Source organism: Atta cephalotes (assembly GCF_000143395.1).
Source record: "Atta cephalotes unplaced genomic scaffold scaffold00014, whole genome shotgun sequence".
Taxonomy (NCBI): domain Eukaryota; kingdom Metazoa; phylum Arthropoda; class Insecta; order Hymenoptera; family Formicidae; genus Atta; species Atta cephalotes.
Genome location: NW_012130078.1, coordinates 5,584,984 through 5,601,583, shown reverse-complemented (window position 1 = coordinate 5,601,583; position 16,600 = coordinate 5,584,984). Strand labels below are relative to the sequence as shown.

Below are 16,600 nucleotides of genomic sequence, written 5' to 3'. Positions count from 1 at the left end.
GAGAGAGAGAGAGAACTGCCGTGTTCTACCAAGTCCACAGACTTCGCTGGCATAAATTCATCTTCGTTGATAATTATAATTTAGTCTCCGCTTATAAGCGTAATTATTTTCCGCTGCACTTAATAAGATTTAAACGATAACACGCTCTGATCTTTCGTTGATATTATTTTAGCCTGATAGCGCGCAATAAATTTTTGCTATAGCGTATTGTTCTTCTGACTTATAGTTGCAAAAATTGCAACTCGAAAAGTTACAAGGAATTCAAAAAAGTTAAACAGTCTTAATGAAGGAAAATAATTCAAGCGCGTCTGGCGGTGTTTTTAACTATGTATAAGTAGAAAAACAGTCTGGGTGTCTCGTTGCATCTTGGTTCGCATATCGCGACGACTCGCGCTCGGAACGGCGTAATTATGCTAAAACTCCTTTTTTCCGAGTGTCCGGAGTGCGATGATACCATCGCACCCACGTACAGAAGTCGCGTTTGTATCGCGACGACGAGAATAAATTGGCAACATTTTCGCGACAGAAATCTGCTCGCGCATTTATTATCACTGATGCTGATGCAACGCGGACGGTGCTGATAACTCACGACCGTCGTTTTTTAAGCGCTAAAGTGTCCGCTTTAATATACTCGATGAAAGGATCGGTCGAAACGTCGCGCGGAGAGTCATCATTCCTGGACTGTTCAATTAATCAGGTAACGAAACGAAGAGCGCGTTGCGCGTGCGAACCACGTTTATCCATCAGCGAGGAAGTCCGTGTCTAGGATAACTACAAAATACCCAGGGATACCGTGCGGAAAGCATGACTCTGCCTTCATCCCACCGACGCCGGCATTCAAGTTGGATTAGACGCGAAGGAGACCTAATGAAGACCACCAACCCTCTTCCATGCGTCCTGATGGCGCGTAGCGGCAATAACGGATGGCAATATAAATAAAATCTCCGATATACTTTGAATGAAGCAGAAGGATTAAGAAGATAAATGAAATGAGTCGGGAGATATAACAAATAAAACGTTGCCTTATATACACGGAAAGATTTTGCTAAAATATTCAAAAATTTAACTAGATACAAATTTAAAAATAATTTTTAATAAATAGAAATACTATTTTTAATAAATAGAATACTATTTTCGGCCAAAGTGGATGGTCTTAGTACTTAATAATATTGAATGCAAATTTTTACAAATATGTTATTTCAGTTCTAAACTACGCACCGATAAGATTTATCAGATTACAAACTGAAGCTGAAATTAATATTTCAAATTAGATTGATCTTCTATTTTTCAATAGTGAAGCTAATAAGATCTTAAAACTTGTAAATATATAATTTATAGCGATAAATATATTATTTCAGCTAGGATTTAAATCTAAGATTCTTGACTTTCCGAGACGGAGAAATAATCTTGTTCGACCATGAAAATAATTATATAATACGCTCAAGTATGATGAACAATGTTTTGACACTCTAACCAGACTTCTGCATTGAATTATGACAATTGAATTGTGATACATTGATCTTTTTATGTAAAGTAAGAAATCCAGAAAATGACAGAAAAAGAAGTTCTAATTAGTTTGAGTATCTTATAATTTTTTTTGACGTCTACAAACTCATTTTTAGATTTATACTTAGCTAAATTTCTAGATATTTTAGCAAAATCTTTTTTTCGTATAAGATTATCAAGAATGACAAAGTCCAAATATAATCGAAGATGCAAGTTACAAAAACCCAAAACTATTCCGATAATCTAGATATATAGAGATATTAAAAATTCTCTTCGTCCTTTATCAGAATAAAATTTTATTCAACCATGCCGAGTCAGAGCAATCTTCTCTCTTCTCGCCTAAGGCGACTGGCATACGCGAGAAGAGGGGAGTTTCGCATAAAGCAGGACCGCCCACCCCTTAATTCCTTGTTTCCTTCGCGCAAACATTTTCTTCATTGCAATCGCGAGAGCGCCGCAGGCTTTGACGACAAGGGGGTGTCGCAGCCGGATATAGAAACTCGTCTGGGGGGGTAACTACGGTTGGGGTATTTGAGCGTTTACATTCTTAAAGCGCTTGTATTCGTATGCGAAGATCTTAAACTCCACGAAGCATCATAAGAAAAAGTCTCGAATTAGATCCGGATAACTTAATCTTCCACCTTTCTGTACTCGCTCGATCATCGAGTGATAGATGGCCAACAATTAGGAGCGATATCCTTCATGGTGACTGACTGCGATGATAGTGAATAGGGATGGACGCATGCGATTAGGTCCCTTCTGTACCTACATTCCTCGTCTCCTCAGACCCTCGATTGTTGAAGGAGATATCCTACCTACTCTTCTCATCGTATTCTCTCTCTCTCTCTCTCTCTCTCTCTCTCTCTTCCTATCCACGTGTTTCTCTCACTTCGTCTTGCGATTTGGATGGAGTGTCTTCGTCATGAAATGGTCCTCCGAGCGCGGACAAAGAGGATGGACTGAGTATGGAACGATGGGTGTAAAGCAATCAATTATCCCTAATTGAAATTAGCCAAAAGGGTCCACGCATCGAGGAATCGAACCAAGCCAATTGCGAATTACTTGCGTACAGCGAGATGAACTTAACTCACTCGCTGATTGAAATCAAAATGTGGCTCAGTAATTCATATGAAAAAGGTTATACCTTTTTTCTAAGTATTGGAGGAAAAGTTTGTAATAATCATTTTATTAATTTGCATTGCAAATAATTTCCGTACTATAAAAATATATTGGTCCTAGAATATTGCGTTTTAATGCACGCCAAGTTTTTTCTTCACTATAATTCAGTTGACTGAATTTTAGTCACTTTCAGTCTAGCTGATGTGTCTTGCGTAATGAAATACTTGGTTAATTATATTTATTTCAGATCCATTTTTGATTAACAAGAATGTATTTAACATCTTTTTTATGCACTTGGCGTATATTTTTCTTTTTTTTTTTAGATTAAAGTATTTTACGAATCCAAAAGATTTTTCCTTCTTTCATACAAAGCTTGCACCGTTGCATTATTAATCCTTCTGATTACATAAAACAGCGATTCATAAATATGGAAATGATATAATTTGAAAGCAATAGATTCAAAAAGCTTACAAAATCTAGATAGTAATTAATTCGTTTAGTATAATTTATTCTCAGTTATATTATTATATCCTATATTATTATATCTTCCAAATTATTTATTAAATTTATTTCAAAACGTAAATAAAAATTAGTTGACAATTTGAATATTAAAGGATTTCTTGAATTAACTTTTTTTCTTTCTAAAACAATTATCTCAGACAAATATATTAGGTTCAATCATGATGAGAGCATAAGAAAAAAGCATAAGAAAGCTTTATGAAAAAATTAAAGATATTGGGCGTTATTACTGCGATGGAAGTGCTTTAGTATGTAATACTAAATGCTCTTTTTCCGTAATATATATATATATATATAGAGTATATATATGGTGCGTCACCAAAATCCGGACAAATTTCAATTTAAATTTTCCGCTATATTATGCCTTCAGAGATTGTTATTGGCGTCCTGATACTTCTAGTAAACAGTCATATTCTCAAAACGGCCGCGATGTTGAAATCCAAGTGCGAAGTATAATCGAAAAATCGCGATCATTGAAGGTCTTCGCGCTGGGCGCTCAGCAACGGAAATAATTCGGTTCTTTGGATACCCAAGATCAACCATTTATGATTGTTGTGGCAAAATATGGTTTTAGTATAGTCCAACAAAGGTTCCAACATGCCAGCGAGGAAGAGTTACTCGAAAGAACGCATTGCGAGGATTCCTGTAGTTGTTGAAAGAGCTCAAACGCTGATTTCGGATAACCCGCAATCGTTGCGAAAATTAGCATCGATTGTTGATATAAGCGAGCCAACAATGTATCGAATTGTCGAGGAAAACCTATGATACAAATCATACATATTAAAGATATGACAGATGCTCTCTGAGGCTGATAAGCCGAGTTGCTCGCCTCGGCTATCATTCTGATCTCCCAACAGCCCAGATTTAAATCCCTTGGATTACTACGTATGGAGCGTAGTTGAAAGGGTCACAAACAAGTCTCGGTATCTCAATGTGACGTTATTAAGGACCGCTATTGAGACAGTATTTGTCGGCATGGACAGCGCTACATTACAACGTGCGTTTGAACGCTTCAAACCTAGAATAGAGGCCGTCATTCAAATTAATAGAGGATATATCGAATAATTTTGCTCTACAGGGATCCCCCAAATAAAAGGAATGTACCATGTAAAAAGATTTTTTTGTAATATTAATTTTTCATTAAAAACTTTTTCATTAAAAACATTTTGTTTAAAGAAATTGTTCGATTTGTTCGAATTTTGGTGACGCATCCTGTATATTGCAGGTCGGACAACATTATGAATGTAAAAGTAAGCTGAAAGATTATTTGTGTCATAGCACAAAATGCGACTCAAAGATTTTATCGAATCGCCTAAAAAATCAATGACACAAGAATAAGTAAAAATTAAAAAAAAATAAAGTTAATAAAATAGAGCAAAAATACAATAAAAATTACAATACTACAAGGAACATAAAATATTATATAACTATATTTTTAGTAGCAAGTAATAAATAAATTCTCAGAATCATAGCACGGCTATAGTAAATTAATACAACATGAATTAAAATTAATTTTATATATATTGTCAAATATTTATACATATAACATAAAATTAATAATTTTAATTTGTAATATATAAATATATATAATAAAATATATATATTAAAATATATATATTAAATATATATATTAAAATATATAAATATATAACAATAAAGCTATTAAACTAATTATACATGATAGTGATAGGCGAATTTTTAAAGTGACGAGACATTCGAGACTGCAATTACTGGAACGATCTGAATATTAAGATGTTCAATCATTTACAAAGTGTCATTAAATTTAGCATGGATAATTCTTTCAAGTCCATTAATACAAACAAATAAGTTAGATAAGAGGGATGGAAATAGACAATTTATTATATTAAACTTCTATATATCTTCGTTTCATGAATTAAATAAATAAATCATTACATTTTTCTGAAGTGCTATAGTATTAATAATAATATGTTTATTTTAGATTATTTATTTTACACTAATTTTTGACAAAATATAAATGATATGTTTAAAACATATTTTATTAGAAGATATAAACATAATTCAAATTGTAAGACCGGTATTCATGTTCGGATCTTATATTTAGAATTGAAACCATCTTAAATATAATCCTAATAAGATGTTATGAATGAATCAGAGAGCATATTGAGATTTTAAGACATTTTGATTGAGATCCCACGGCTGTTTGATTCAATTTAAAATTATATTTAATGTTCTCAAAATAAGAACGGTCAATGAATACCGCTATAATATGTGGATATAATTAATACTTGGAATATAATCAATTCATAATTATAATTTTATCTTACATATTGCAACTTTATATTTTAATTTTAGCATTTTAATTTTACAAATAATACTTTGAATCAATAATTTTTCAGACTTTTAGTACTCATAAACGTAATATTCGAATTAAATAATTAAAATATTTTGATAAAATATTAGTTATTTTGAGTAATTTGAATATTATAATTTCGGATATTTATACCTCTAATATAAATGTATTGTAAAATACGTAAAATTGTTACAAAAAAATTCATTTTGAGAATTATTTAATATACATAATTATTAAAACAACTAATGAATGATTTTTGTAGAAAAATTTTTCTCCTCGTCAAATATGTATATTTGTTCATCGATTATGACTTTGAAACAGAGTCTGCCTACGTATACATTGTTTTCAGCAAGTAATGAATCTCAGGAATCTGTTGTATTTATGTCTAAATTTGAATCTGTAAGTGCATATGCAATAAATGCTAAGTAAAAATTGTATATTTATTTAATAGTAGGTACAATACAGTTAAAACTCTATTTGAATATACTACACTTTTAAGATTGTATCGAACTCTTATTGTCCAAATGCTTTAAAAAATCTAATGTATATAGATTCAAATAATATTTAAAACTAAAAATAACGGACTAATCACTCGAATATAAAAATTAATTATTACTACTTAAGTATGATAATAATAAAATAAATACGAATTATCCTTGATACCGACTAAATTTAATTATTTAACTTGATTGTTTATAAGATTTATAAAATATATGTTTTAAAATATACAAATAGTCTTAAAAATTACTATTATTTATTTCCGGGTTTTCAATTTGGATCAGACTGATGAGAGATTGAATCTACGTTACTTCCTTCAGTTATAAATAAATCAGTAATAAATTATTTATATTTTCATGCCCCGTACAAATTATGCCACTATATATAATACATACATATATATTACATTTATACATATATCTATTATTTTTATATTTTTATATTTTATATTTTATATTTATAATGTAAATACTGTGTTGAGATAGTATATTCATATAAATGCACTTAACGGGCACGGTTTTTCTTCACTATAATTTAGTTGACAATTTTACTCACTTTCAGTCTATCTTATGTGTCTTGTGTAACGAAATACTTGTTTTTTGCGCAATAAAATATTTGGCTAATTTTATTTATTTTTAAATCCGTTTTTTATTAAGAAAAACGTATTTAACACCTCTTTTATGCACTCGGCATATATTTTTGTTTTTTTTTAATTTTTGTTCCTAAATTATTCGCGCATTAAGTAAAAAACAGCATTCTGACTTTGATTGGCCATAACTCCATTAAAAATCATCGTACTGTAATAAAAATACATATTCTTAAAACTGAAACGTTGCTATAATGAGTGATATAATTATTAATTTAAGAAAGAAATAGAACATATATAAATTTGAGCTAATAATAATGTTATATTACTTTTTTTTATTTTTTAACCATTGCGTAATAATTTATATATAATAATTATATATAATAATTTATATAATTCTACATTTAAAAAATTAATAATTGTATCATTTAATAAAGGAAAGTTTCATTTTTAAGAATCTGATTTTTTAATTAGGACATGATTTATAACGGAATTATGAGCAATCAGAATCAAAATATTCTTTTATTTAATCCGCATATAACTTGCTAACAAGAAAGTCGTAGGAACATTTTTTAAAAACAATCTTTTAGGAAAAATTAAGCTTTCAAATAATCGAACATTTCCCAACGAATATAAGTATTCTGTACATAATTTTAACCTAACGAAATATTGCATAACTTTTCCCCCGACTCAATATATTCATTATATATATGTGTACATACAATATAAAAAATTTATTATATACAATATAAAAAATTTATTATATAAGTTCCACTTTTTTTATTATGCTCTAAATAATCAAATCATAAAAAATATTATTTTATAATATTCACAATAAAAAAATATAAATAAAGTGCATGATCAATGCACTCTTATATCCTTACAATTATGTAAGGATATAAGAGACATATATGTAATCTGACATCTAAGAATTTAGAAAAGAATTTATGTAATATCTACACAGAAAGAACAGTTTGGCGAAATTAAAAAATTTAATTAAATATATAAATTTGAAACGAATTTTGTTGAATCATTAAAATAATTATGTAAGGACGCTCGGTTGCTAGAATATCAAAATATTTTGCAGCATAATCGTCGAGCTTGACTGTCCTACATAATCATTTTGATCTCTAATTATAATTATAATTATTGTGATCTAACAAAATTATTTTGAAATCTATATTTATGTAGCTAAATTTTTAGACACTTTAACCAAAATTCTAAGTTCGTTCTTTCCAACTATCGCTTACGTGATACCTAATTCCGTTAATAACCATTGATGATTATTACACGAAAATTCGAATTCTACATTGTGACATTCTATTTGTGAAGTTAACAAAACGATTTAAAAATACTTCGACGTGTAAATGAACGGCGATAATATCTACGTTATAATGAATAGTAAGGATTATCTCTCTATTTTACATCGGAGCCCGGATACTTCCGTACATTATCGTTTCGTGGGAATTATCGCATGACAGAATACATGGAATCTCATCAATGCTGCGCGTATGTATGTATATGCAACTATGATAAACGCTCCCACCTTGACACGTTTGCAAATCCGTCCGAAATTAAATGGGTGAATTATTGGATTCGCGCGATAACGTTGAGCACTCGCGTAATAATATCAAATTATTTCGTCACTATTTATATCAAAATTTTACTAAATAATTATTACGTTTCGAGTTTCTCACTTTATCTGATAATACGATATGGTAATACTTGCTTTCCCGATCCTTCTCCGACAATCTCAACCGCGCTTTCCCTACGATCTATGCTACAGCCACATGATTACTCGGCTCTGACTCATAATTACGCGTGACAACGTGCATTAATATCGTAGTTTCTGACACGCTCGAGGATCGACACGAGGGTAGTTGGCTGCACTCAATCGCAATAACGCGTTCGCGGAGGGTTGTCGGGATGACGTGGGTGGCGACAAGTGAGAGGGGTCAGGTTCAGAGCACAGGGGCTTCTATCAGGATTTACGTTCATGAAACGATCCCCCTACCTCTTTTTCCTGTCACGAGATAACGTGTAATCGTGTAACGTAGTGACATATGTTATTCCTCGTATGGAGTAGCGATTTAACCCTTTCGTGCAAATACGTGCCTGTGTCATATAAATTGCGATTATTAAAGAAATATCGCGCTTATCACCGTAAGCTGCGATTTGTTCGATCGTATTTTTTAAAATAGAAAAAAATACATGTAAATAAAGAACTTTTCTGTACAATGTTTCCCTGAATGAATACACGTAATATAAAAGTTTCACCGATATTTTTTTCATATTTAAATTTAAATTGCGAGAATGCACGAGAAAAAACATATGTTCATCTCAAATTACAGTATACATTTTGACGTGTATATTTTTACGTTGTCAACGATTTATTCGCAAAAATTTAATTGAGCGTAATGAAGAGTTGCGAAATAAAGCAGAACACAATTTACGGATGGTTGACATTAATTAGCGTAGTTTGTAATGTTACGAATCTATTTTGTGATACGCGAACTCTGACGTCATCGATTTTAAATTATGACGTTCCATTCATTTGCACCACGTCGAGATTTATTAATTTTGCACACAGCGAATTAGCATATCGATTAGCTACTTAATCAAAGTAGAACAAATTAATAATTGTCATATTAATATTGCCGGGCCATTTTTTACGTCACTACTTTGTATCTAATTACATGTAGTATGTAAAAACATAACAAAACAGGATTGCAAAAAAGTAAATATGTAGTATTTACTAACTAAAACGTGCGATTTTTAAAAATATGATTTAGAAACATATGTATGTATTTAGCGTACAAAGCGCGTTCGTTTAATTTATACAATTTAATAAATTTATGGGCTTAAATATGTGATTTCATTACCAAATGTCGAGCGTATATTGCAAATGAATTTTGTGGCTGCCTTTGATGGAGTATTCACGATAAATTCTATTATCTAATAATTGCCTTTGATATGGAATCTCGCGTAAAATGAGCTTCCAATCCTCTTACTACGTAATACGGTCATGGCTGGTTATAGCGTTCTTATCAGGATCACATTGAATTTCTTTAATTCATATGTCAATCGATGATTATCGAACAAAAGATTCAATAAATTAGATATGATATTTTCCTTGCAGTGCACTAATTCGTATTTATGTAATTCGTGTATTCAGATTGATCTTTATGAACGATTTTGTATTTTAAACAAATATTTTAAAATCTTCGAAGAGAAAAGCTGAAAGATTCCTATTTTGTGAAACAAATGTATTTTTAAGTGACATTTTTTTACAATGGTTTTTCCGGACGGTAGAAAATTTGTTCGATGGTCGGTTCATCTAGAAATCAATATATCCGTCGCTCGTCTGGACGAGCGATTCAAGCGGAGACATTGTTCTTCACGTCATCGAATAGTTTCTCATGTCTCACGAGGATTTTCAAGCGAACTTTCTCCCAAATGGACGAACAGCGGAGGACATCCAGACGCCGATGTGATTGGGTGCTTCAGGTGCGATGGGAGATTGATACGAGAAGCTGTTGAGATTGATTTCCGTGTCGGAAAACGGTTGGCAGCTGAGATCCCTTAAGGATCCGTGGACACCCCGCGACGTTCTATGATCGCCACAAATTTCCTTTCATCTCAGACGAAAATAAGTCCGAGAAAGAGAATCGTTTCCCGTGGGAAATGTAGTCATCTGCGCCGAGAAATTTCGAAATACCCGAGGGTAGTTTTTTACGATATTTGCGGATCTCTAAGGGAACTCAAAATCGCCATCTCGTTATGTTTCAAAAGTGTACAGATTGTTCTAGAAAATAGATATAATAATCCTTAAACATTTAAAACTTTATTTTACAAAAATATAATTATAGTGCAAAAAGTGTTTGTACAGTAGAAATGATTAAAAATCTTATTTGTAGAAAATAAATATTAATTAGCAGTTTTATACAATAATCACTCTGCCCTAATAGACAAATGAGTTTCATGTGTTTTTGATCTTAAAAGCTAAATTTTTTCGATTGTACAAATATTGTTGTACATTCTAATAATATAATTTTCCATTTTCGTTTATTTAAAAAAAAATGAATTTTAATTATTATGCAAATGTTTAAGTAAATAATTTTTAGAAATATATATTTTATTCTTTGTTAATAAATTATCTATTAATGTGTCTGTACTCACTGTATACATATATAATCATTCGGAAGAATAAGAAAATCGAGAGTAAGAAAATATTAAAAATTGATGATAATGAATAAATATTCGTCTAATTTAGATATTTTAGATCATATGTGTCGATTAATACATGATAATATAATAATCATTTAGAAGAAAGATATATATATATATATATATATATATTTATATATATTTATATTATAATATAATCATATTAAAAACTAATCTCAACGAATAAATTTTACTCATTTATTGTAATTAAAACATTTGAGATTATCTATACAAAAATATGTATTAGAATCCATATATATTGAGTAGAAAATACATGTATAAAAGATATCCTATTTAAGGAAATTCTCATTTAAAAATTAATGTCAAAAGTTTTTTCTCACAACATTCTGTTTCTTTCTCGATAACGACAAAGATTTTCGTCTATTTGCGGATATCCTGATAACATTACATCGTCTAATTTTCCGCGAAACTTATAAATCTAGTATTTATAACTTCTGCGTTTCGTAACTGAAACGAGATAAAAATACAATGTGTCTAACGAATATAATGAGTTACGAGTACACGAGTGGACGAGTGAGGACGGCTAGAACTTATGCTTATCGGTGAGCGATGTGGACAGTTTTCACTTTGCTGATCGATAAACGTGCGTTTGTTATTACTAGTGTTTACCAATTAGTCTGCGTGCAATTATAATTGGTAATTGCAGGTATTTGCGAACCACGTCGGCCGCGACCCTCCCTTCATTATCGCGTCGTCTATCCACAAAATATCACCCTGTCAACACCCCCGTGTGTCACGTTAATTTTAATAAATGCCAAACGGTTTAAATATATGCGGTTTGCCATTAATTGAAATTTTGCCGATTAGGAGCTGTTAGTAATATACGAATATATTATTTAAGAATTAATGATATTTAAGAATTAAAAGATTAATGCTCACATTTCCAAAGTTTAATAAAATTGACGTTAAGGGAAACTGAATAATATATTTAAAAAGTTAGTCCTTGATTTCAAAGAGAGATCAGCAATTCAATTATACAGACTGTGTAGATAGCGAATATCCGTCAACTTATTTTAATTCATTTATCTTCACAAAGTAGAGTGATGGAGAGGAAGCTGCATAATTTTTCAGAGATGATAGACAAGGACTTTGAGAAACAGAACGTTCAACATAAAGTTTCGATCATTTTATCCCGCCGTGCAGAAGAATTGCACGTTTTAAATGAGAGAAATCACAGCGAGACGTGAAAATATATACACTCGCGAATCACGCGCGCAGTCAGGATAAAGAATAGACTTGGTTTCTCCGTTCTCTTGGTTGTCGACCGTCGCTGTAGTAGATCCGATATAACGATAGCGACAAGTTAAAGAGGATGCTGAAAGGATATCGGGGTCGCGCCGTCGATTGAGCACGAAGGTTACGAGAAAGGTTAGGCAGCTCTAACCCGGAAAACTGATTCCCGACTCGTATCTACAGTTCGGTCGAGTTGGAGAAGTGGACCTCTCATAGATTTTTCTTGCAAATAGATTTTTCTTCGAAGCACACGAGGATGGTTGTGAGGAAAGAGATACGGATAAGATCAGCGTAGACACGAAAGAGTAAAAAAAAAAAAGATAGAAAGAACGAACAGATTTGGCGCATTTGGCGTTATTGAAATAAAACTTCTTTCTAGATTTATCTCCAAGTATTTACGTCACTTCTCATCGAACATAAGTCACGTGGAAAATATATAGATGGCCCGAAACTCTTGAAGCTCATTTCGATGTTGTTGCTGATAATTCAACGCTTTTATTAATTAAGCTTAATTAAGATTGATTAATTAAGATTAATTAAGATTGATTGAGATTAATCCTGAAAGATTGCGACGTATGTCGCGAAAAAATTTGGCCATTGAACTGTAAAGAAGTTCGTTCTATCTTTTTTCCTTTCCCTTTAATTTTATATGATCGTAAAATCACGAATCGACATGTGCGATAATCTTCGATGTGCGTCTGTCCCGCTGGTCCGTTTGAAATAAGACAGCCCGTCAATCCGAGTGAGACCTTCGGGAATGCAACGAATCGATACCGTCGTCCGATCCCACCGTCGTCGTGCTCAACGTGAAAGGCAAAGTGGATTTGCAAGCGGCTGCGTCGTATCTCCATTCATCTGCATACAAGCCGAAGTCCTCCATGGAGGCCAATAGACCGAGTCCTCGGAATCCCCGCAGAATCGACTTGCAGAACTCCCGGCTCCTTTGACATCAGAATTATTGTGTTCTGACGCTCTACGGTATGAATCGATAAGGTTGCCTGAGTTTTTTTATTTTTTTATTACCTTCGCCCTTTAACCTAGTGAAATTCTTCTCTCTCTTTCTCTAAAGTATCTCTTTTTTTCTCATTGTACACAGATTCCGTGTCGATCCCTCGAGGATCTCCTAACGTTCTTTGGATGCTTTGCATCGTACAAATCAAATACCGTATCCTACTTTTCAACGCGTAGAATCTTTGCAGATAATCGATTTCTTCTAGATCCTTCGAAAAAAATCTTGAAAAATTATATTTTATTTTTTAAATTCCAAATATAGATAATATCTAGGAGACATTTATAAAGCCTTATATTCCGTAAATTTTTTAAAGCCCACTTCCACTAATGCAAACTCACTGTAATCTCGATTTAATTTACTGTTCATTTTTGCCTAATTCTTAGAAAAAGATAAAAGGTAAGTTAAACCGAGATTGAAGTTAATTTACTGGTAGAAATGGACGTAAAAGTCGAAGTGATAAGTAGTGATAAAGAAACCGTGCGAAGACGCCAGGAAATCCCTTTCAGGAAATCTTGCAATGAGAGATTACTCGCTTCTCGCTCCTTTGACACCGAAGTTTACGCTACATCCTTGAGCTTTTGCATCGTTGGTGCAGCGAAGGATACTATGCACGGGCGAGCTTATCCCTTTCCGTACTCCCTATGCTTCGTCCTTTCTCGATAAGGGTCAAAGACGGAACAAGGGTTAACGTACTCTGTGCATCCCTATCGAAACATAAACGTTAACCTTTGCCGAATCCTCCCTCATGCGCCGTCACTCTCCTTTGAATACGGGATTGTTGTACGATTGGCCACGACGTGAGATCTCCGTTTGGCTTTGTCCAAACATTATTCTACAAGTCCTATGTTACGAACTAAGTTATATCATGATACTTCCCGACAATAGATTGAAACAGACGTTTAGAGAAAACGTAACGATACGTATAATGAGGGTCGATAATGTTGTCGCACTCACGAATAGAAAATAGAGAACTTTGATGTGGGTTCAGCAGATAGATAAACTAATGGCACTACGTAACCACACGCCGTCAATCGTGATTTGTTGTTGTTTAACACGAAACACTAATGAAGCCATTTCGGCTCTGTTAATCAATTCCAATTTCTTCTTTTTTGTACTAAATTGGAACAATTAATCCTCATTATTCGTGTGGAGAATACCAGGATATTTCAGCCTTGTACATCCTTTAATGAATTTGTACATAATTTTTAAAATTATATTTAACGCAATATATATTTAACGCAAATTCTTTTACAATTAAAAAATTTGTTGCATTTATCTTTATCGTAATCTTTATATCTTTATTGTAAATATAAATGACATAATATTAAAAATATATGAATACAAATAATATTTTAACGATATAAATATAATATCAAAATAAATCATTCATTGAAACAAAGATGGAAAATTACCAAATTGACATTTTCAACAGTTTTAGCGGGATGTCGACGATTCTGTAGTGTTAAAAGTACGCTTCCTTCATTCGATAAATTAATTGTAGGACGACTGTAATTTGATTTTAAAAGATCTAAGAATTTTCAGGCTGAATTTTTTTACGCGAATGATTTTCGTCCATCATAGAGTGAAAGAGTAAAGGTCGTCGCGTGGAATGTTAACTTCCATTCGTGTTGCCAGGCGAGAAAAAGGCCGTCGTTGAAATTCAATTAATCGATATTCGTCCACGTTAAAATGCGGAAATGATTGCCGTGCGCGTTCTCGGACGAATTTTTTTCCGCAACCCTATGGAACGCGTGGCACGCTCGACGCCCTGCCACAAAGACGACGTAATCGATATTGCGGATTTTTAAAAACCCGGGATGTCGAGAAAGAGAAATGAGAGAGGAATTGTACATCGATCTACCTGGAATTTAAATATCTTAAGGAGATATCTTAAGAATCGCGGGAACTTATGCAGATACAGTACACGCATCATTAATATGCGTGCAAGCCGTTATTATTCAACGATGTATTCGGTATGTAACAACTTCCGCAAGGAATTCTGAGAAATGATGGAATCAATATGCAAGGCACGTAGTCTTAATCGTTTATGACAAGAGAATCATATAAACGATAAAAAATATGTCGTTAAATAAAAGTTTGTGTAATCTCTGGATACGATAAAGATAAATGCAGTAAATTTTTTTAACTGTGAAACAATTTGCGCTAAATATAATTTTTTAAAATATGTATAAATATAATAGCATTCATTTGAATAATTTAAAAGCCATGTCTGGACTCTCCACACGAATATGCAAGGTTAATTCTCTTAATTTAAACTTAGATACTTATTTCATATAACGATGTATTATTGTTAGAGCATATATACCAAGCAACTTTTGCATTTTTTCCTTATATTTGAATATGTAGTTGATAATTTTAATATTCTTGAATTTTGAAAATGAATAAATATTTAATCTCTTCAGGAACAAATTTTTGAAATTGAAAATAATTTAAGTTTTTGTTTAATTACATTTTATTCAATTTAAATACATAGCAAGCTAAATAAATATCACTAAATAAATATTTATTGTGACGACTATTATTTGTTTTTTCTTTGTTAGTAATATTAAAATTAAAAAACAAATTAAACGTACAAATATATTTCAATGCATTGAAGGGATTGAATTGCATAAAAACATGTAAAAACATTTATTTTGATATCAATTTATTCATTAATACATATACAATATAGTATAAAAATAGAATAACTCAGAAACAGATGTTCATAAACGATGCATACATAACAAGCTGTGAAGGCAAACCAAACAAACAATCAAACACGCGATATTATTGTTACGTAAGACGCTTTACATGATCCGTCTTCCTTCGAGAAGTCTTGATGAAGCCGAGGAACTGTAGAGCGGCGACCGCTTGAGTAAACCGAGCTCTGAATCCCCGTTAAGGATAAGTTACTACATGATGAAGATAACACGTGCGAATTATTCAAACTACATAGGTATCTAGTTCACGGAAGTTACGTCTACGATCCTCACATTAGGAAGCGTGATATGAATTTCAAAGGCATAGCGCAGGTAAGACAAATCTCAACGAGTACCGATCACGTTGAGAGCACGAGAACTGCCTTGCGTTCGCGGAAACTTTTGTAAAGGATACTGTAATAGCGGATCTACGTCGCGTTGCTCCGCGTGCTGGATCTGCGGATTCACAATCGTCAGGAATGCCTGCAAACATATCGAGTGCGTCCTCTTAGATTTTCATGTCCAATGCGTCAGGAAGTTTAAAAATTAAAAATTTAGTACATCTGACAAGGAAAATGTAAAATAATTCAAAAAATATAACAATATTTAAAGAAAACATTTATAAACATTTAAAAACGTATAAGAATAAAAAATGTAAGAGTTAAATCTCACAGTAGGGAAAATTTTATAAATCCTCCGGAGAGACTTTTAGAAAATCTTAATTCTTCTTATATTAAACATTCAATATCTCGATCGATGTCATTAAATCTCGGCGGAGAAGAATCTATGAAATTTTAATATAAAAAGAAATAATGACAATCTCAATAACAATCTCTCTCTCTCTCTCT

General features: G+C 32.1%; 2 protein-coding genes across 2 annotated transcripts in view; one reads left to right on the top strand and one right to left on the bottom strand.

Annotated features, from left to right (window-relative positions):
• Positions 1-16,600, top strand: part of LOC105617921 (fasciclin-1) — a 148,946-nt gene that overhangs the window by 24,725 nt on the left and 107,621 nt on the right. The gene's annotated exons all lie outside the window — the stretch shown is intronic.
• Positions 15,847-16,600, bottom strand: part of LOC105617824 (origin recognition complex subunit 3) — a 6,240-nt gene continuing 5,486 nt past the window's right edge. Inside the window, exons 13-14 of the mRNA XM_012199376.1 lie at positions 16,168-16,235; positions 15,847-15,940 (exon numbers count right to left, since the gene is read on the bottom strand). Coding sequence (XP_012054766.1) covers positions 15,847-15,940; positions 16,168-16,235 — 162 coding nt within the window. The remainder of the gene's footprint in view (positions 15,941-16,167; positions 16,236-16,600) is intronic.